The sequence below is a fragment of the Cricetulus griseus genome (assembly GCF_003668045.3).
Source record: "Cricetulus griseus strain 17A/GY chromosome 1 unlocalized genomic scaffold, alternate assembly CriGri-PICRH-1.0 chr1_0, whole genome shotgun sequence".
In the NCBI taxonomy this organism is placed as follows: domain Eukaryota; kingdom Metazoa; phylum Chordata; class Mammalia; order Rodentia; family Cricetidae; genus Cricetulus; species Cricetulus griseus.
The window spans coordinates 274,787,246-274,809,381 of NW_023276806.1; the positions used below are offsets into that span (position 1 = coordinate 274,787,246).

Genomic DNA, 22,136 nt, shown 5'->3' on the forward strand with positions numbered 1-22,136 from the left:
GATAACTTCCCATGAATTGAAGATAGACAGTACTGTCAGTACAAATGGTCAGTCTCATGCCCCAAACCATCATAATGCAGTCATTGTCTAGATCAGACAAATACATCCAGAGCAGCACTCAGGAGGCAGAGGCAGGTAGATTCTGAGTTGAGGCCAGCCTGGTCCACTACCAATTCTAGAGTGAAACTGTATCTCAAAAACAGAAGAAACATGCATAGTATATTTGTTGCATATGTGGATGGAGAGGCAAAGCTTGCTGAGACAAGCATATGTATCATGCTAAGAGTTTCCTCTTTGAAAGCTTTAGACTTTAGAAACCTGAGTTCTTGTTTTTGTTTATTTTTAATTTTTTGGATTTATTTTTTCATTTTTATTTATTGTAGAAACATTTTTTAAAAAAAGTTTTTATTTAATATGTATACAATATGTATACAACATTCTGCACACCAGAAGAGGGCACCAGATTCCATTACAGATGGTTGTGAGCCACCATGTGGTTGCTGGAAATTGAACTCAGGACCTCTGGAAGAGCAGTCGGTGCTCTTAACCTCTGAGCCATCTCTCCAGCCCAGAAGCACTCTTATTTACATATCCATATCCCCATTCCCTCACCCTCCCATGCTCCCCACAGACCCCCCAACCCACTTCCCAGGGATAGTGAGGCCCTCCATGGGGGATCATGAAAGTCCACATCATTTGGAGGACGGCCTAGGCCCTCCTTACTGTATTTGGACTGCAATAGTATCCCTCCATAGGGAATGGGCTCCCAAAGTCCATTTGTGCACTAGGGTTAAAGACTGGCTCCACTGTCAGAAGTCCCATAGACTGCCTTGGCCTTCCAGCTGGCACCCACATTCAGAGGGCTTGGTTAGGTCCAATGCTGGTTCCCCAGCTTTACGACCAGGGTCCCTGTGTTCTCATTAGGCCAAGTCAACTGTTCTGTGGGTTTCTCCAGAACCATCTTGGCTCCTTTGCTCACCCTCCTCCATCTCCACAATTGGATTCCAGGAGTATGGCTCAGTGTTTAGCTGTGGGTGCCTGTTTCTGGAGAAACCTGAGTTTTGTTTTGTTTCTTTTTCCTTTTTTTGGTTTTTGAGACAGAGCTTCTCTGTAGCTTTGGAGCCTGTCCTGGAACTCGCTCTCGTTCTGGAGACCAGGCTGGCCCTTGTACTCTCAGAGATCTGCCTGTCTCTGCCTCCCAAGTGCTGGGATTAAAGGTGTGCACGCCACTACTGGCTAGAAACCTGAGTTTATTTTTGTTTTTAAAGGATTTTATTCCGACATGTTGGGGTTGTTCCCTGGGAAGAGAACGGCCCCCAAGTTTCCAAAGCAGGCAGTTTTTTTTTTTTTTAAGATTTATTTATTTATCATGTATACAGTTCATGTCAGAAGAGGGTACCAGATCACATTACAGATGGTTGTGAGCCACCATGTGGTTGCTGGGAATTGAACTCAGGACCTCTGGAAGAGCAGTCAGTGCTCTTAACCCCTGAGCCATCTCTCCAGCCCCGAAACCTGAGTTTTTATAAACATGGAATTACCACTGCTCTCTAAATATCTGTCCATGTAGGATTGAGCATTGAAGACATTTTTCTTTTTAATTCTTTGATAAAAATCAAATATTTTAAAACATCTTAATTTACATGTTATGTGTATTTGTGTGTGTGTACTACTGTGTGTATGCCTGTGGAAGCCTAGGGCATCAGATGCCTAGGGCTGGAGTTGCACATATGTGATTGTCAGTGTGGGTACTGGGGTCTGAACTCAGGCCATCTGGATAAAGAATAGTAAGTACTCTTAACCACTGAGCCATCTCCAGTCTGAAGACCAAATTTAAGAACTTGTTTCTAGCATATTTATCGTTTGTCCTTTAAGACTACTGTCTTAGAATCTGCCTGAAGAGGGGCTGGAGAGACGGCTCAGAGGTTAAGAGCACTGACTGCTCTTCCAGAGGTCCTGAGTTCAATTCCCAGCAACCACATGGTGGCTCACAACCATCTGTTATGAGATCTGGTGCCCTCTTCTGGTGTGCAGATATACATGGAAGCAGAATGTTGTATACATAATAAATAAATAAAATCTTTAAAAAAAAAAATCTGCCTGAAGAGTGTGAGTATCACCTCTTTACTCTTTGCTGAGTGATCTGGCGGGAGTGAGTGGTACTTAATGGGGCTTAGAAAGGGTTTATAATCCAGTGAGTTATCATTTGAATGGTATACATTTATCTTGTTCTTAATCCACCTCTCCCTACCCCTCTCAACTTCACCCAGGATTCCCCTGTCACATCTCCCTCCCCACTAAATGTCCCCTTTTTATTTTTTAATCCCCTGAATTTAGTTAGTGCTCTTACGCATCTGGGTGTAGAACCTTCTACTAGAGTATGAAGAATCTACTCAGTGGTTATACTTCTGAAGAAAAGTGACTCTTCCTCCCCCAGCAGCCATCAGCTGCCAATAGCTAGAGCTAGGGGCCTCGGGAGCCTCTCCCACTCCATGCTGGAATTTAAAACTCGCTTGATCTTTGTAGAGGTCTTGTGCTAGTAGCCGCTGTGAGTTGATATGCAACAGACATGTCATGTCCCAGAGGACAGCATTACAAAGCACACCTCCCCGTCCTCCAATTCTTAAGATTCTTTTTGTCCTCGATCCACAGGGTTTGCTGAGCCTTTCAGGGAGGGAGGGAGGAGCCAGCAGTGACACCTTAAACGGCCATCTTATGCACCTTTAGATACATGCAGTGACATTGATGAGCCTTAGCAGGAAAATCAATAGTGTCTATAAGCAGATTGTGATGAGGCAGGGAATTGTTCTTTTGGGATCAAACCCAGGACCTTGGCCATATTAAGAAAGTACTCTACCATAGAGCTGTATCCCTAACACCCTTTTAATTTTTAAAATTATGTAAGTAACCAAAAAGAAAAAGAAAAAAAAAAAAAAAGCCGGGCATTGGTGGAGCACCACTTTAATCCCAGCACTGGGGAGGCAGAGGCAGGCAGATGTCTAAGTTTAAGGCCAGTCTGGTCTACAAAGTGAATTCTAGGACAGTCAAGGCTACACAGAGAAACTGTCTCAAAAAACAGCAACAACAAAATAATGTGTAATGTTCACAAAAGTATCTTTAAACATTTAGCAATTACATTTATTTATTTTGCCTTTTAAATGAGTTGCCTTAACTCAGGGTGCTACAGAATTCATAGAACAGTAAAGATGAAACAGCAAAGATGAAACGGCAAGCTCTGGCAGGTTTCCAGAGCAGGTTTACTTTAAGTTTACAATTAAGGTAGGAATAGCTGAATGTAAACTGGAGACAATGTTTTGTTTTTTGAAAAAAGTTATTACAATGTACAACAACTCCAAGTGAACACTTCATTCTCACTATATGTGGCAGGAAACCTGGATGTTTAAAAAAATAACTGACAGCCAGGGGGTGGTGCTGCACGCCTTTAATCCACTCAGGAGGCAGAGGCAGGCAGATAGATCTCTGTGAGTTCGAGGCTAGCCTGGTCTACAGAGTGAGTTCCAGGAAAGCCAAGGCTACACAGAGAAACCCTGTCCAGAAAAAACAAAAAACAAAAAAACAGAAGAGAGTCACTTCATTTCAAGCACAAGGAACAGCATTTTGCCAGATTTCAATTCTGTATGTGGCCAGTGGGCCCTTCCCTGTGGCTTTGATTTTTAGCTCCTGGAGTTTTCTTCTGCTTTCCTGTTTGTTGTTTTTAATTTTATTTTGGTTTTGTTTTTAAATGTTTACTTATTTTATGTGTATGGATATTATGCTTGTATGTGTATGTATCATGTGCATGTCTGCTGCCCCTGGAGGCCAGAAGAGGGCGTTAGATCCCCTGGGACTAGAGTAACAGTTGTGAGCTGCCATGTGGGTGCTGGGAATTGAACCCAGGTCCTCTGGAAGAGCACAGGACTCTTCAACCTTGAGCTATCTCTCCATCCCTGTACACTTGGGTTTATGCCATGTCTAATCAGAAGTCTCATTTGCTTTTACAGGCTGGTTATCTTCTGCCTTGTGAATTGCATTTCCTGGAATGGTTTGTCATGTTTTGCAGATATTCGATTATGATTTGAAGAGGGTTGTGCATTAACTTCTTCCTAAGCATTCCTTCTCTTCTAGGTGAGTAACTGGTCTGGTAGCATTCTTTAGGAAGCTGCTGAACATTGGCTTCATATGTGGTTACTCCCATGAAGACACAGTAGTTGCTCGCTGTCTTGGTGGTGGAGTGTGGAAGTTTCTGCATTGGTTTCCTGTGTGCAGACATTTGCTCTCACACATTCTTGTGCAGCTAGCTAAATGTCAATTGTTCAGAATAATTTGTGCTATGAACAGTTTAATTTTGGACTTACATTGAAACATAGTGTAGACTTTCATGATGTTTTTTTTTAATAACAGGAACAATTTTATTTATTTATTTGTTTGCTTATTTGGATTTATTTATTATGTATACAGTGTTTTGCCTGCATGTGTGCCTGCAGGCCAGAAGAGGGCACCAGATCTCATTACAGATGGTTGTGAACCATCATGTGTTTGTTGGGAATTGAACTCAGGACCTTTGGAAGAACAACCAGTTCTCTTAACCTCTGAGCCATCTCTCCAGCCCTATTATTTATTTTTTGAGACAGGGGTCTCTATGTAGCCTAGCTAGTCTGGAACTGACTATGTAGACCAGTCTGCTCTCAACTCATAGATGTCCACCTGCTTTTTTGCCTGTTGAGTGCTGGGACTAAAGTCATGCTTTACCATGCTCAGCCAGTAGCAGAATTTTGACAACATTCCTGACTGCCTATAATTCTGTAAATAGAACTGGTACCTTCTCATGGTTTATATTTGTGTTTTACTGAATGGATGGAAAAGTCTACACACATTTTCTTTTCCTCATGGAATGAGGATGAAATGAAATGGGAATTTTAGGAGGGGTCCCCAGCCTTGAGAAGACCTTGAGAGGTCAGGTAATGATTTTGGTGTGCCCAGTGTAAGCTACACTCTTTTCCTGTGATTTGCCTCCATGGTCAGAGTGACCACCAGGGTGGTTGTGAAAGATATGGCCTTGGCCTTTCACCTTGAGGGAAGAGAAAGCCAGAGGGAGAACCCAGGGCCTGTGCACTTGCCACTGCTCTTTGGAGCCAGGGTTGTGATTCTAGTCAAGTCCCCAGATGTCCCTGTGCTCTGGTGCCAGACTGCCCGTGTTTGAAGTTCTGTTCCACCAAATACCAGTGAGGCTCTTCGGCCCTCCTCCTCCATCTGTAAAATGGAGAATGTGGTCATTCCTGTAGGAGTTAGTACTATAGAGCACCTTGTAAACTCCACTTGTGTCCTAAGTAGGACTGTTTATTGGCCTGTTCGGACCTCCTGTCAGGCTCAGTACCTAAAGGACAGCCAGAAGATGTTGCTTTGAGCTTAGGCGAGGCCAGGTGGATTAAAGCAGACCTCTGTGGAAATGGCCATGTACATAGAGAACCTCACTTCCTGTGCTGGGTCAAATGGATGATGTGTATTAACTATTGTAAGAGCGACAACACTCCCATGTCCTTAAGCAAAGTCCACAGCTTGACATTTTAGACTAGTTACATAGAGCTTTAACAAGGGTGAAATACACCAAGGATTAGTCGGTGAGAAAACGGCAAGCCGACCCAGCTGTTTTATCTTGGTACTGTAAAATGAAGGGTCTGTCTTGATGACTCTAGAGGCAAATGATCTTTAGCAGTCATTAGATTCTTGGGTTACTCAGCTAGCTCACACCTGGAAGGTAGATGCCGATGTGCTTAGGTGAGAGGCGCCATGTAACAGGGACAGCCTAGTGTCCTTGCCTTGGTAAGTTCCCACAGGCTGCCTGCCTGTCTACCTCACAGGCCTCTGAAGGGTGGCTTCCTTCTGCCCACTGCCCATCCTAATCTGGTATCCCAGCCTGGAGTGGGTGACCTCAGTTGGTTGCCACAGGCACTTACGAGCAGCCTGTCCAGGATGTTGTCCAAGACTATTTCTGAATTCCAGCAGTTGTACATTTTGGGGAGTGAGTGGAAACTGAAGGTTAACCTTTTGTTTGCTTATGCGATAAGCAAAGAAGCTAAAAGTCATGGTTTGGGGATAAACAGACAGAAAGGGTCGAGGTTTCTCCATCAGGGAGGGAGTTATGTCAGTCTGTGGAAAGTTTGTAATCATTTAATCAAGACTGGCCTAGGTCAGACTTCTGGTGGTTTCTGAAGAGGCATCTATCTGTAAGGTCCCTGCCCAAGCAGTGGTCAGCCATTGTTTTGATTGGTAAGGTCATGCAGTAGAAAAGCAGACAAAGCTAAGGCTATCAGGTGACCAGGGTGACACAGCTTATTCAGAGGTCACCTGGACAGTGGGAGATAAGACCTGGGGTGCCCACAAACATCTAGTCAGCTGTTAACTTTACAGCGCGTTTTCTTTTTGTGTTTCAAGACAGTGTTTCTCTGTGTAGCTTTGGAGCCTGTTCTGGGACTATCTCTGTAGACCAGGCTGGCCTCGAACTCACAGAGATCCACCTGCCTCTGCCTCCCGAGTGCTGGGATTAAAGGCGTGCGCCACCACCACTTGGCCACAGCACATTTTCTTAGTGTTTGGGAGAGTAGTCAGGGAATTGTTTTTCAAGAAACCCCTTTCTCTACTGGAAAGGGTCTATTGGAGTGTTGCCCTATGTTTAGTTTTTTTGGAGGGGGGCATTTGAGACAGGGTTTCTCTGTGGCTTTGGAGCCTGTCCTGGAACTAGCTCTTATAGACCAGGCTGGTCTCGAACTCACAGAGATCTGCCTGCCTCTGCCTCCCGAGTGCTGGGGTTAAAGGTATGCACCACCCCTGCCCCGCCCTGTGTTTAGTTTTGGGGCTAGCTAAAACTCAACTTAACAGAGTCTTAATTACCAGGTAAGTGTTTGGCAGAGGAAGAGAAGCTTGTGCCAGTCAGGAGCTGGGCTCTGGAATCAGTTTTGGTGCTGCTGAAGCATTTACAAGTGTGATTTCGAGTAAGTCCTTAGTTCAGGGCCACCTTTCTCATCTGTAAGATGGAACTAATGAAGCTCCCTGTGCCTGGCAGCTGGTCTTACTGAATTCACTAGCCAGGCAGTGACTGGAGGAGTGCAAAGGTTTTTGTTCCTGCATGTCAGATCCTTCTGACATCGTGTATGATGGGGGTGGGGTGGGGGGTGGGCAATGGACCCAGGTGTCTCTCCGGAAGCACACCCATAACTTCAGTGTCTGTAACAGCACCTCCAGTGAGGCTTGCTGGCTTCCATTATCTCAACACCTCCCTGCCCAGCCCCAACTTACTCCCTGTGGAATAAAGGCTGTCTGATTTACCACTGTTGAGTACTGACTGTTTTTCATTAACCAAGCTAAAGGCTTATCTGCCACGGTAGAGAAATTGTCTCCGTAATTTTGGAATCTGCAGGACCAGGACACACTCAGTCCCAGTTAAGATGGAGCTTCAGAGGGACTGGGAGTTGGCAGTTATGTTGGCTTGCTGAGGAAAAGGAACCCTGGGACTGGGATTTACCTACAGATTAGCCCCACTGCTTAAAGTTGGCTTTGTTTTGCCCTCCAACTCCTCACAAGATTTCCCTTGACTGAGTGGGCTCGAAGCATTGGTGTGAATGCATTGCTCGGCAACAAGATTTTGTGGTGCCCGGTTTCTCAGTCAACCCATCATTTCCCAGCTTTCCCCTCAGCTGGCCCGCAGCTCCCACCAGAGCCTCCTGTTAGACAATCATGTGTGGCAGAGGGAGGGACCAGAGACCGGTGAAGTTTAATCATTGAACCGAGCAGCTGGAAGTATTTAGTTCTAGCACCCAGCTCCCAGCCTGAACGAGAGGTGTGTGGCACTCCACAGAGGGTGAACAGCGACTGTACGGAAATCTCTGTCTGTCTCAGGAACAACCAAACTCGGGAAACATGTTTGCAGTACACTTGATGGCGTTTTACTTCACCAAGCTGAAGGAGGATCAGATCAAGAAGGTAAGGGCTCAGATGTCCGGTGGTCTACACTGACAGACTCAACTGATTCCCTCCCTACATCAAAAGGGATTAAGGCTCAGGGGGCGGTGTGGGGTATGGGGGTGGAGTAGGGTAGCTCTAGTACTTGGGTGCTTGCTTAGCTTGTGTGAAATCCTGGGTTCTAGCCCCAGCATGGAAAGAAAAAAGTATTTAAGAGACCTTATTAGAAAAAATACTGGGAGCCAATAGTATTGAAAGTCTCAGAGGAGAAGATGTAGTGATTCTCCCATATTTCTTACTGCCCCAAGTCCTGGCTTTCAGTCAAACCTCTTGACAATTATGGGATATGGAATTCTTTAGAAAGCTCAAAGAACTTTATGACCAGTTGAGGGGCGAGGCTACAATGGAGGTGAGTCATTTGTAAAGAATCAGAACTTTTTTTCTAGAGATTTATTAGTGTATTTTATGCACATGAGTGTTCTGTCTTCATAGAAGGTTATGAGCCACCATGTGGTTGCTGGAAATTGAACTCAAGACCTCTGGAAGAGCAGACAGTGCTCTTAACCTCTGAGCCAGCCAGAATCAGAACTTTCAAAAGTGCATCTGATTATTCATTTGATTGAAATCACATAAAATAAGGGCACCAAGAGGAATGCTGATTTTATTTGATTATTTTGAGACAGGGTCTCATTATGTAGCCCACACTAGTCTCAGACTACTGCCTCAGCCTCCCAAGCACCTAGAATCACAAGGTCATGCCATTAGGCATGGCTAGGATGTAAATTTTAATAGATTTGTAATTTTTTTAGCATGTGCTATTGGCCAGTGGGGTCCTATTAATGGTGTGGACTTTTGGCTACTTTGCCACAGTACTAGTCTACAAAATCAGGTTGGGCTATAGTTGACTGATGAAATCAGGACTCTCTCTTGATGCCTAAAAGGAGCCCAGCCTGTTTCACTAAACACACTCACTAGCTGCTGACAACTGCAAGGAGGTGGCATCTCAACTGATAGAAAAAGCAGTCTTCCGGGAAGCTGGACTCCGCCAAGGTCACCCGGGCATTAAAAGTGAAGTGAGGATCAAACTGAGATTGGCAGATCCCTCTTGTAGCCTTCAAAATGCTTTTCGAAATGTAAGAGAGGGAGTGTGGTCCCTTGTAGCCTTCCTGTGCTGGTGAGCACACTCCCTGTAATGCATTCGGGGAGAGTCAGCAGTAAGCTGAAGAGTGGAAACTCTCCGCTTTAACAGTTGTTTTATTCTGTCATTTGCTGACTAGATTCAAAGAGCCCTCTGCTGACTGCTTGAGGAGTGTAAAGTCCTCTGCAGCCCTGCTTCAGAGCTCACTTTCTGTTTCTACCTGCTTGGTAGAGATGCCACCCTTAAAGGGAATCTTTGAAACCTTCAATTTGCAAAGTCACTTCATATCCTTGGCTCCTTATAGTGGCTGGCCTTTTGTTCTAGCCTGAGAAATAGTCTGGAGCACATTAGTCCACCAACCCAAGGACAGGCTCCATTGATATATACCAGATCCTTCTGGAAAAGTGCTAGCTTTTGTCATTTCCTGGGTTGCATTCCTTCCCTCATTATGGAAAGTAAGAGAGTCAGGAATCCCAGGGAGCTAGCAGGTCCCTTGGCTTGTGGGTAGACTGGTTTGTAGTTGGTTTGAGTCACAGCTTGGAGGACATTCCTCCACAGGTCAAAAACAGCTTGTCACAAGGCAAAGTGTATCATCTGAGTGGTAATTCTCTCAGTGCTTCCTGCCTGACAGTTTGCACCCTTCCTGCTTGGAGTTGTCAAGGTTCTGGGACGTGCTCGCCTACAAAGATGACTCATCAGACCCTTGAACCATATTTGGAAATCTCAGAATGACATTAAGACAAAAAGAAGGCCACTGTCTGACATTGGTTTCCAGTTCAATATATTGACATATTTGACCTATTGATGATGCTGGGTTGGACCTGGTAACTGACCCATACATGGTTCATTCATAAGAACAGTGCAGATTGGGCTTTCTGTGTGTGGTGTGTGTGTGTGTGTGTGTGCATGTGTGTGCGCATGTGTGTGTGTGTGTGTGTGTGTGTGTGTGTGTGCGCGCGCGCGCGCACGAGTTTATAGTTTAGTAAGTCAACATTGCAAAAATGTGGAGATGTTCACTTGATTCTCACCTTTACTATCCCTCAAGTCCCCAGTCTCCCGTGTACTCTGTGGCAGCCTTGTGCTCTGCTCATGGTGTGTACTTTACAGTTAGGTCGGCATGCATTGTGCATCAGCTCTGATCGCCTCCTGTACACACTTCTCCATTAGCTTCATGGTCACCTTTCAGTGTCTTCCTCATAGTTCATTAAGTAGATGTGCCCTACAGCATTTCACTTTTCCCTCTTGTTGGTTATTTGGAAACTTCCAGAAACATCCAACAATTAAAATTTTACTATATTAGAACAAGAATATTCAGGTTCTCCTTTGAAATTGCTCCCTGATTTAACCCAACATACAAACCAAGTTCCCTCAATGGAAAAAAATAATCACTACAATCAACAGTGGCATATATTTATTATTATTTGGGGTAGATTTCTGAGAATAAAATTTCAGAAGGGAAACCAGTAGTTCAAAGTGTGGAACCTGCTTATGATTCAATTCGTGGTATGAGATCTTTGGACTGGGTGATCTTTCAGGCCCCTTCCTTCTGTAACGGAGTAGGCTTGAGCTTTGAGGCTTGTCATCTGCTCTCTCTAAAGCTGGTCTGGTCAGCTCTCCTTTTGGTTGGAAGTCTCAGAGGAAGTGGCCTGGGCTCCTGCCACTCATGTTCTTGTGCCTAGTACACGTGTGCCGTCTACACAGCCTCCAGATTACTTGTCTGGATTGAAGATGGTAATTTTTCTTTTGTGTCCCAATAATGTGTCTCCCTCCCTCCTTGCTACTGTTTTAGGAAGATACAAAGAATAAACAAGAACCTGTTAAGTTGACATTCTTTCTTCTGTGACTGACTCATGCTCTCTGAAAGAGCAGCAGTGACTTGAGGTGCTAATGACCGTTACATCCTACCCATGTGCCGCTCCCCATGTCTTACATGAGATGGCAGCTTATCCATGTGCCCCCCATGTCTTACGTGAGATGGTAGTCTATGGATATCTGGAGAAGTTCTTTATGCTAAGGTTGAGCAGTAGGTTCAGGGCTCGCTCTGGGGGTTTTGGCAGGACCAAGTTGAGTTCCCACATAGAGCATTCCATTCGTCCTCTGCCCCAATTACCCCCTTTCTACCCAGTTTTCCCCATTTGTGCAAGTTTGTGCCAACCAATTAGTCATCAACAGCCAAGCTGGAAGCCCTAACAAAGCACGGCCCGGTTACATCCTATCTTCTCAAATATGCTAAAAGCTCCGTTGTCCTTTTTTTGTTGTTGTTGGGGGCTCTGATAGTTTTCTGGCCTCTCTCTACCTCCCCCTAGACCCCAGAGTCATGGGGCCATTTCACCATCCTGGGCCTCTTGTTTGGGTCATTCTGTCCTCTGAGACCTAGCTAAAGAGGACTAACACTTGTGCCCAGAACAGAGGTGATGTAAGGGCTGCACTTTTTGGTACAGCTCATCTGTGGGGCTTGTGGGTGTACCTATGGAGGTCAGTAGTCCAGTTCTGTTATGCTATCAGGACTCTAATCGAGGGACTGAAATTTGGCCTTATCTAGACCTCTTAAAGGGTCTTGGAGGGTTGATGGAGTGACATGCACAACACTTTGAAAGAAGAGATGGTATTCGATAAATGTAACAGGCTATTTCTTCCTGCCTATCTATAATCCATTCTCATGAGCCTGAGAATCCATACTGGCATCTGCAACTGACTAAGACACTTCACTGCCATTCCCAATGAGACATGTTACAATCAAGGTAACTGAATGTACTGTGATTTTTATAACTTCCTGCATTGGGGGCAGTGGTCCTCTGTCTCAATCCTGGCTACTTAAATGACATCTCATTCCTAATACCAAGTTGACATGACTTGTTTTTGTGTTTTGAGGCACTTGTAACCCAAGCTGACCTTGAAGTCCCTATATAACCAAGGATGACCTTGAGCTCCTAATGCTGCTCCTCTACCTCCTATGTGCTAGAATTACAGACATGTGCCACCATGCCAGGCTTTGATATGGCTTTAAAAATTAGTGAGCCTCTGTCTCAAAAAGCAAAGCAAAACTCCATCTGCATTAGGACAACGTCATTTCCTCGATTAAATAGAAATTTAGAGATTGCAGTTGTCAATCAAACCTAGTTCTAAGCTTTGTGTCAACTGATAAGCAAAGAGACACATTTGGATGTATCAGCTGGGTGCAAGAAAGCTTCCATGGTAAGCCAACCATGGTGACACATACCTGCAATCCCACTTAGGAGGCAGAGTCAGGAGGATCACTAGTTTGGGGCCAGCATGGGCAACTTAGCAAGTTCTAGGCTACCCTGATCTACATGGCTGCACAGTGAAACTGTCTCAGAACAAACAAACCAACAACAATAAAAAAAATATGGGAACCTGAGATTTGAGGTGTAGCTAATCTTCCCATCAGAAAGACAGTGGTACATGGTGAAAGCCTGGAATTGGGATTAGATGCTCTAGCTCCCCCGACACACACACACACACTGTATGGGGAACCACTTCTTCCTCAGTTCCTTCAGAGGAGTCCCTCTGCTCTGTTTCAGCCTCTCCTTCCATTCTCCCACCTCCCTGCCTTGTCCCCAGCTGATGAAGTGCCGGTAAGGAACCACAGGAGCATGCATGACAAAGCTGTCCTGAGAGTCTGGAGTTCTCAGTAGAACTGGGAGTTTGTGTACAGCCTCAGCTGGGAGAGCAAGCACCCCCAGAGCCAACCCTGACCAACCCAGTGTCTGTTCTAGGTGGACAGGTTCCTGTATCACATGCGACTCTCAGATGAGACCCTCGTGGACATCATGGCCCGGTTCCAGGCCGAGATGGAGAAAGGCCTGGGGAAGGACACGAACCCCACAGCGTCAGTAAAGATGCTGCCCACGTTTGTCAGGGCCATTCCAGATGGCTCAGGTGAGTGGGGCTCGGGTCACCGGAACCCGTTCCCTCCCTTCCCATACCAGCTCCTAAACTGATGGATAATCCATCGCTTGCCCCTGCCTCTTTCCAACTTCCCCTCCTCTCTCTGCCTCAGTCCTGCTAACTGAATGCTTTGGGGGTCCTCAGACAGAGGCTCTTGGGTATCCCTCTGCCCACTGTGACCTCACTCATTCCAGCTGCCTTCCCTGCTGCAGAGTCCCTCATTCTTGCTCCCGTGAGTGCCACCTTAATTTTCCAGGTGCAGCCCCGAGATCAATCACTGCCTCTCATAGGAAGTGTCCCCACACTGCGATAGGGGCTTGTCAGAACCCATGTCACAGTTGTGGGTGACAGTCTCCAGAAGCCAGGGCTTCATTCCCACATTGTTCTGAGCACTTACCAAACACCTGCCCCTGGCACACGTTGAAGGAATGGTATGCGGCCTTCTGTCCTCCGCCCCTAGATTCCAGGCTACAGACAGTAAGTAGTGAAAGGAAGTGTGTGGTGAAGTAATATGACGTGTCTATCCAAGAACCTAGGCCCTGGGCCCAGCTCTGTTACACCTTAGTGACTTCAGTCAGTGCTTAGCCTTGTTTGTTCATCTGTCAGATGAGAGAGTTGGCCCTGTTCACATGCTGGGCTGGGTATCAAACCCAGGGTCTTGGCCATGCTGGACAGGTCTTTATCACTGAGCCGAGTTCTCAGATCCTATGTATTGAGTCCATGTGGCTATTCTGTCCTTGGGGATGAACACAGGAACTCTGATGTAGTCTACACAGACCCAGATGACGGTCCCAGTACTCTCCACTAAGACCTGGTTCCATGTTTGCCTGAGCATAAGATCTGCCCACCTGTAGCAGCTCCTAAACACGGTCCCCAGAGACTCTGGTAATGTTCCCAGAGACTTTGTGGATTAACACAATACATATTCAGCCATATTTCACCAAGTCAGAAGTTTGGAATGGGTCCCACTGGGCTAAACACAAGTTATCAGCAGGGCTGTATTCCTCCTGGAGACTGGGGCAGTTAATGCAAAACTCTGTTTCCTTGCCTTTTATAGCTTCTAGAAGCACCCACATTCCTTGCTCTATACCCTATCTCCATCCTCAAAGCCACAGTGTGTCTTCAGATCTTTCTCTGACTCTGGCCCTCTGCCGTGTCTTCTGTACATAAAGGTCCTGTGATTACATCAGACCCACTGAGATAATCCAAGCTAATCTCTCAACGTAAAGGTCAGTTGATAACAATTCTGATTCTGCCTGCATCCTGCAACCTTAATTCCCCTTTGCATGTACCCTAACATAGGCCTATGCCAGGGAATAGGAGGTGGACTAGGCAGGGGATACACGTTATTTTCCAACCACCATTGCCTAGTGCTCCCTGGAAGAATCCATGAGCGCCCCCCGCCCCAGCTCTCCTGCTTTTTCTTGAGCACTCAGTGCCATTGTGGAACACTAGGGTCTCTCTGTCATAGGATCCTCTTATAACATCATGGGGTGACTGCTGTTGCTATATCTGACTGGGAAGCATGAGGCATCCCCAGTTTCAGGGTGTCAGTGCTCAGAGTCTTAGAACTGTGGAAGGAACAAAGACTGAGGCTTGGGACCTACTTAGAGGACCTTCAATTGGATTAACAGAATTCTGGGGACAATGCTTGGGTCAAAGTAGCTTGGCTTGCTAGGTAAGAGGCCCAAGAGACAGCAATGAGGGAGGCATTGCATCCTTTCTTATAGGTGGGTCCTTGTGGGCAGTGTACTACCTAGATCAGTGGTTCTTAACTTCCTAATGCTATGACCCTTCAATACAGTTCCTCGTGTTGTGGTGACCCCTAACCATAAAATTATTTTCGTTGCTACTTCATAACTGTAATTTTTCTACTGTTATGAATTATAATGTAAAATCTGTGTTTTCTGATGGTCTTAGGTGACCCTGTGAAAGGGTCATTTGACCCTCAAATGGTTGTGACCCACAGGTTGGGAACCACTGACCTAGAGTGACATGATTTGAAGAGTCACAACTCTACTTTGAAATCTGGGCCCTGCCTCTGACCCTAGAGGCAAGTGCTTCAGGGACTGTGGACAGGTCGTCCAGGGTCACCTGACACCTGAGTCATGGGGTGTGTGGGTGGTAAGGAGCACCAGGGCTAAGTCCTCCTAACCTGGACTGGGTGTGGCTCCAGAGCAAGGGAAAATGGCCATGGGTAGGCTGTTGGTGGTGGGGCTGCTTCAGAAAGTTTAAAAATGAGACTCTAATTCTACAGTTTTCTTCTTAAAATGAGACTCTAATTCTACAGTTTTCTTCTCTTCAATCTGGGAGATGTACACCTAGTATCACGGTCCTCTGATGAACGCTCATTAAATGATACAGTGCCTTGCCATTCTGTGTCACTTAGGTCCTGGGACATAGAGTCTCTAATAATCAGATGCCCTTGGTAAATGCTAGGACTACTGGTCTGTGGCCACATCAGTAGGGCATAGTTAGAGCATTGCATCTATTTGTAGGTTGTTGGTGGAAGAGCCAAGGGACTGTCTGCTTCCCCTGAAGACTAAGTCTTTAAGTTTGCTGAACTGAACAACAGACAGAGCCTCAGGAGAAAGCTTGTAGTTTCATCAATGTGTCCACATGCACAGGAGCCAGACACAACACAGAACTCAAAAGAGGGCCAACTGGTTGTGACTTAACTACCCTCCTTGGAGGGGAGAGGAAGGGAGGGTTTGAGGCAGTGTTGGGGTAGTAAATGATTTGGTTGGGCATGCATTGATCATGAAGGGCAGATATAAACATGGGATGGAGTATCTTTAGATGTGATGTTTGAGTTTCAGTCTCTAACACTGCAGTTTGAGTTTAGTCTTCCTTGGTTGATGACATGTCAGGAGGGAAGCAGTCAAGTGTGAGCCTCTTTGGCAGATCTAGGAGACAGGTAGATGAGGGCTACCCCAGGCAAAGTCCTTCCCATGCTTACTGCCCCCTCCAGGCTTTCAGTTTAATATACCAATCAGGGTGTTGTTTTGTGAGTGCTGCCACTGAGACCTGATGAGATCATATGAATGATGTACATGTGTTTGTGACAGGGTCTTTCACATAACCCTTTCTGGCCTAGAATCCTATGCTGACAGAGGTATGGACCACAGCACTTGTGTAGGTTGGGGTGTTTTTAAAAACCTCTCTAATGGCACTGGGGAGATGGCTCACTTGGTAAAGCACTTGATGCCAAAATGTGAATTTGGATCCCAAGAGCCCATGTAAAGCCTGATTCAGTTGTGTACATCTGCAATTTCAGCGCTCTTGGAGAAAGATGGGAAACTTACTGGAAGTGCCTGGGCCAACTAGCCTGTGTATACAGCAGCCAACAAGAAACCTTGCCTCAGAAAAGGGGCAAGGAGGGGACCAGCAGTGAGGTTGTCCTCTGACCCCTCACACATGCGCTGTGGCACGTGTGAGCATGCATGCGAGCGCTTGTGTGCGTGCGCTTGTGTGCGTGTGCGTGTGCGTGTGTGTGTGTGTGTGTGTGTGTGTGTGTGCGCGTGCGTGTACGTGTGCGTGTGTGTGCACTCGTGTGCGCGTGCACACACACACACACACACACACACTAAAAAAAATTCTTTACCTGTTGTTCCCAGTTCTCCGTAGTTTTGTGAGCTGGTTTTGTAATTTTGCAATTACTAACAACTAAACAAATAAACTTCTCCTAATCCTTGTAGCTTCTGTTTCAGAAATGTATTCTGTTTGCTGTAAATCTCCTGAGTCTGTCTACCTGTTCTCTGTAGTTCTCCTTGCTATCAACCTGCCTGAGGGGTGACCCATGAAGCCTCACTGGCCTCCCAGTCTCTTAGGAAGCTAACATGGATGGTTCTTTGTTAGGACCAAAAGCCCTGTGGTGGCTGCTTCCTCTCCAGCCACCCAGGTAGTGCAACAGACACACATATTTCAGGACAGTAAAGGTCTGATCCTTTGACCCTGTGAGGCAGGCTTTCCCCTTGACCTCTGCCTCCACTCTTTGTTGGGGTTTGGGGCGAGTCTTAAAGCCCTGATATGTTCAGTCAGACCAGGTTGGTGGTCCCTCAGGCTGCAGGACCCAGGTTTCATGCTTGCCAAGGCATAAGAGTCTAATGCACCAAGCAATTCCTAGACACAGTTCCCAAGCCATCCTCTGGGGAATATGGGTCTCCAGAAATCTATCTGTTTGGCCACTGGGTGCTCTTAGGGGATACTGTATGGAAAATGGGAAAGGAACTGAGGCAAGGCCCCGACAGTGACATTGGGAAGGGAACCCCATTTTTGAGGACCTCCCCATCTTGGGAGGCTATTTCCTTTTGTGCATGCTTGTGGTATATGGATGTGTGTGTGTGTGTGAGTACAGGTGTATGCGTGGGAGTGGGGAGGTCACAGATTGATATCAGCTGATACCCTCAATTGCTTCTCTACTTCTCTGTCACTGAACTTAGTGCTCACTGACTGGCTAGATTGGATGGCCACCAAATGCCAGGGATCCTCCAGCCTCTGCCTGCTCAGTGATAGGATTACAGACACGCACCATAGTGTCAGGTGCTGGGGATCAAACTCAGGTCTTTATGCTTGTGCAACAATTGTTTCACCAACTGAGCCCTCTCTGCAGCCCCACATAGGGAAGCTGTTTCCTTAATTGCTGTGAAAGGCCCCTTTTACCTTCCCCCACCTCCTACCCCACCCCCATTCTCCTGCTCTGCCTGGGCAGGGCCTCCCTCCACCAGGGTCAGAAAGTCATTCCTCTGGGGTTAGAGTCACACCACGTGGAAGGGATCATACCACATGGTTTCCTTGAAACAACTTCTTGAGTCACTGGGGAGCAAGGTGTTTGCACAGCGATAAGGGTACGATGCAGGCCAGAGAGGACACTAGCCAGTTCTCAGCTTGCCACCTCCCATCTCTGCAGCAGGGCAAACCCCCCCGCTGGCTGGAGGCCTTTTTCCCAAATTTGGCCTTCCCTTCCTGTAAATTCTCTCTGTGGCTCCTTGTCACCTTTCGTGACTCACTCCCACTCTATACCCCCCACTCCTCTGTGGCTGGGACACATGCTCCTCCCTGCCTGGCTGCTGCTTCACACCCCACCTTGTCTTAGCACAGTGGGGAACTGGCTGCCAGCTCTCACCTCTTGCTCAGCAGCGCATTTGTCCTATCTATCGCTGTACTTCTGATAAGGTCCCCAGGGTGCTCACACCCTGTCGTCTTGGCCTCCCAGCACCTGGCACTGATAGGGAGTTAGGTGCTCTGGGAATGTTTGCATGACTTCCACACCAGTACAACACACCTCTTCCTGGGATGGATGTGATAAGTACATAGGATTTGGTAGCTGGACTCCTTGGTCCAGTAACAGACCTTAAGCCATTCACTGGGGCTCCCTTCAGTGCTAATCGAAGGAGATAATCTCTAGCTGTTTCCACTGAAACAAAAATCCAGCTGCTTGGGTCTATAAATGATTGACACCTGAGCTAGCTGGAGGCTTGTTTAGAAATGCAGAGTTGCAAGGCCTTCCAGTCACAGCTGCTTGCAAACTAGGTTCTCAGAGAGGTACATGTGTGACAGTTTGCACAGCACTTCTGGCCCAGCTAAGCCTCAGCCTTTAACCCTGGGATTGCCAGAACAGAGAAACCTCTGGAGCAAAGTCCGGACATGTTTATTGTGCAAGGACATGGGGACTGAGAAGGAGGCACACCGAATTTCATGGAAACCCTAAAGCAGGGCCTTTTGTGCCTTCAGCTTGGGGGCCTGGGCCTGTGAGCTTCTTCCCTGTCTTCATGTTTGCTGTCTGCTAGAGTTCTTCTGCATTAGCTCTCAGGGCTCACTAGGAGTGATTGTCCAGCTGATCCTTGAGATATTGCCATTATATGACCTCAAACACTGCTATTTGGGGTTGTGGGCATGGGATTTCTCTTCGATGTACACACACAGCATATGAAACCACTCTGCAGGCATAGATAGTTCTTATAAACACTTTGATTATTACGAGGTGACCTTCCCATACATGTGGCTGGCACCAAAGACACTGGCAAAGGTCCTGTGTAGGCGTCATCATGGTGGGGTGCCCTTGCCTAAAACTTGTGTCATTCTGTATCTTCTTTTGAAGCATCCTTCTTGGGCCAGACTGGGTGCTGGACCATCTGATCCTGTGGAGAGATTGTGCCCCTCCATTAAGTATCTGTGGTACCCTGAGGTCTATCATCTGGTCCCCGCTGCCCTCCCCTCCTGGAGTATTTCCCTCTGAGGACTGAAGCTTGTGTAAGGCTAGCGTCTCTTCACTGCACCCCCTCTTCCTCATGCCTTCCTTTATCTGAGTTTCCCCTGCAGTTGGTGCCATGGCTTTCTTCCCAGATACAGCATGCTAGAATAGGCCCTGCTCTCAAGGCTCATTCTTCAGACCCCTTCACAAAGAGGGTCCACACGTGCCTTTTCCCAGTGAACTTACCCATTCCCTCCAGCATGACCAACTAGAGCAGGGTCAGGCTCACACCCCAGCTCTGCCCCTTACTGCACGGGGCAGACTGAAGACCATCCTCTCCACCCCTCAAGCAGGTGGAATGATGACACTAATCCATGGGGTTGTGAGGTTGGTCAGCCCTTGCTGTATGACCATCTTGTGTAACAGGAGAGATCTTTACTGAATGGTGACTGTTTGGGTTTCTCATAGAAAACGGGGAATTCCTTTCCCTGGATCTTGGAGGATCCAAGTTTCGGGTCTTGAAGGTACAGGTCTCTGAAGAGGGGAAGCAGAATGTCCAAATGGAGAGTCAGTTCTACCCAACGCCTAATGAAATCATCCGCGGGAATGGCACTGAGGTACCGGCAGGACGGACAGGCCTGGGTACTGGCCACCAGAGGTGGTGCCCTAAGCCCTGTGCTTGTGTTCTCTCCTGCAGCTCTTTGACTATGTAGCTGACTGCCTGGCAGATTTCATGAGAAGCAGAGATCTGACGCATAAGAAGTTGCCCCTGGGCTTTACCTTCTCCTTTCCCTGCAGACAAACTAAGCTGGAGGAGGTAAGACTGGAGGGTTGGGGCATGTGGACACGTGCAAGGGAGCAGCGTGAAATTCTGCTCTGTCTGTCTTTCCCTCTGCTTTTTGCTAATGTGTGTGAGAGAGCTGGGTGACACAGAGCCTTGATTCTGTGCTTAACTGTACACAGCATGAAGGGCAAAATGCTTTAGGTGGGTATCAGGAGGCTTTGCTGAACCGTGTAGTCAGCGGGTCTGCAGTGGGCCTTAAAGTGCACATCACGAGGGTGCCAGGAGATGTAGTGCTGCCTCAGAGTCACAGGGATCTGCCTGTCTCTGCCTCCTAGCTCCTGTTGGTGAAGCCAGGAGGTTGCCTGAGCCTAGGAAGGCAGAAGTTAGTGGCAGTGGCCACACGGTGGCAGTGCGGCACAGAAAACAATCTTGGGGCTGATCATGGGTTCTGAGGTCTGTCTGGAGACCCAGAGTTACTTCCTGTCTCTATTTCTTTGTCCATTACTGAGGGGGCTGGGAAAAGGGTGTCTAGAGTCTGTGATCTTAGGCTTAGCTGCTCCGGACTAGGTGGATGGACTTGGGCAATTCTGTTCATCTCCAAATTCTCTTCTCATCTGAAAAACCCGAGGCTCCAGTACCGTGTGAATCAGGCTTCTGACTCCAGCAATTATGCTTCCTATGACTGAGATAAAAGGAGTAAAGAAAGGTGGCTCAATTATAAAATATTCCCCTGAGGCAACATTAAAAATCTCTCTGCAAGATAGGCAATCAACCCGAGTGTCTCTCAGCTGATGAGTAGATAAAGAAAGGGCACAATGGAATGCTATCCAGCCATCAACCTGTCTTATCTCTCACTTGTGGGAATGTGGAGGGACATTAAACTCAGGGCACAGAAGGACAAATTACACTCAACTCACTTGTCTGAAATCTAGATAAGTCTCACCACAAAAAGCAGTAACTGTTTGTGGTGGTTATGCAGATTGCCCTGACTAGACTGTGTACTGAAGGTACCTTCTATACCCCATAAATCCGTGCAATTAGAAACAAAATGAAATCCAAAAGAATTGAGTGATTGAGCATAGAGAAGGGAACCCATGGGGACCCAGAGCACAGGCTGTCTGTCTGTCTGCTGCAGTCCAGCCTGAACACCCCCTTATATTAACCTGAAACATCCTCACAGGGTTTCCTGCTTTCATGGACCAAGAAGTTCAAGGCCCGGGGAGTTCAGGACACAGACGTGGTGGGCCGCCTTGCCAACGCCATGAAAAAGCACAAGGTGAGGGACTCACTTGTCCTTGACTCTTGGGCTTGGGGCTCTTGTACTGCATGGGCCTGGAAGGAGAACTGGGTGGGGGTGGGGCTGTTGCACTGTAGTGAGGATGAGCACAGTTAGACAGGCCTTCTGGAGAACCACAGAGGGACAGCCTTTTATTTCCTGGGTCCCCAGTCACCACACCCCTTCAGGAGGACTGCGCTGTGTCGCTGTGTTTAAGCTCCACCCTCTCTCCTCTCCGGGTTGGGATGTAGTGGTGGCCAAGCATATGCACAGGCCTTGGGGACAATTCCTGGTTCTCCCAGCCAACCAACCAGTCAGCCAACAAAACATACAAATAAATACCAAAGAATCCAAAGGAGACTCTTTCTGGCCTAGCTCTCTATTCTGCTTCCTACTCCTACTTTTGGAAACACTTTGAAACACTTGGAAACTTTTTGAAACACTTAAAACCTAAACTGCTTGTTTCCTGGTGAGAAGAGCTATTCCTACTGTTATTGGCCGAGCTGGTGAAGGAGCCCCTAGAACAGTGGCAGATGTGCCGCTCTGAATTATGATCCTCCGGCCCCAGAGGGACATTTGGTTGTGTCGCCTCCCAGTCCTTCTCACTTTAAAACAGTCCTCCAGACCTGAGGGAACCTTGTTGTAATGACTGGAGTTGACCGGACAGAACGGAAACCCATGTAGGAAAGATGGGTTTTGGTCAAGGCCGTGCTTGCTGGCTGGCAGGGAGGGAGGGCCCTGTGGGCCAGGACTAGTGTGCTTTTCTTTCTTTCTTTCTTTCTTTCTTTCTTTCTTTCTTTCTTTCTTTCTTTCTTTCTTTCCTTCCTTCCTTCCTTCCTTCTTTCTCTTTCTTTCTTTCTTTCTTTCTTTCTTTCTTTCT

At 47.0% G+C, this 22,136-nt stretch overlaps 1 protein-coding gene across 1 annotated transcript in view; it reads left to right on the forward strand.

Annotated features, from left to right (window-relative positions):
• Nucleotides 1-7,734: 7,734 nt before the first annotated feature.
• The window catches only part of Hkdc1 (hexokinase domain containing 1), a 40,701-nt gene continuing 26,299 nt past the window's right edge, over nt 7,735-22,136 (forward strand). Inside the window, exons 1-5 of the mRNA XM_027388255.2 lie at nt 7,735-7,977; nt 12,832-12,994; nt 19,665-19,813; nt 19,894-20,013; nt 21,161-21,256. Of these exons, the coding sequence (XP_027244056.1) occupies nt 7,915-7,977; nt 12,832-12,994; nt 19,665-19,813; nt 19,894-20,013; nt 21,161-21,256 (591 nt within the window). The 5' untranslated portion in view covers nt 7,735-7,914. The remainder of the gene's footprint in view (nt 7,978-12,831; nt 12,995-19,664; nt 19,814-19,893; nt 20,014-21,160; nt 21,257-22,136) is intronic.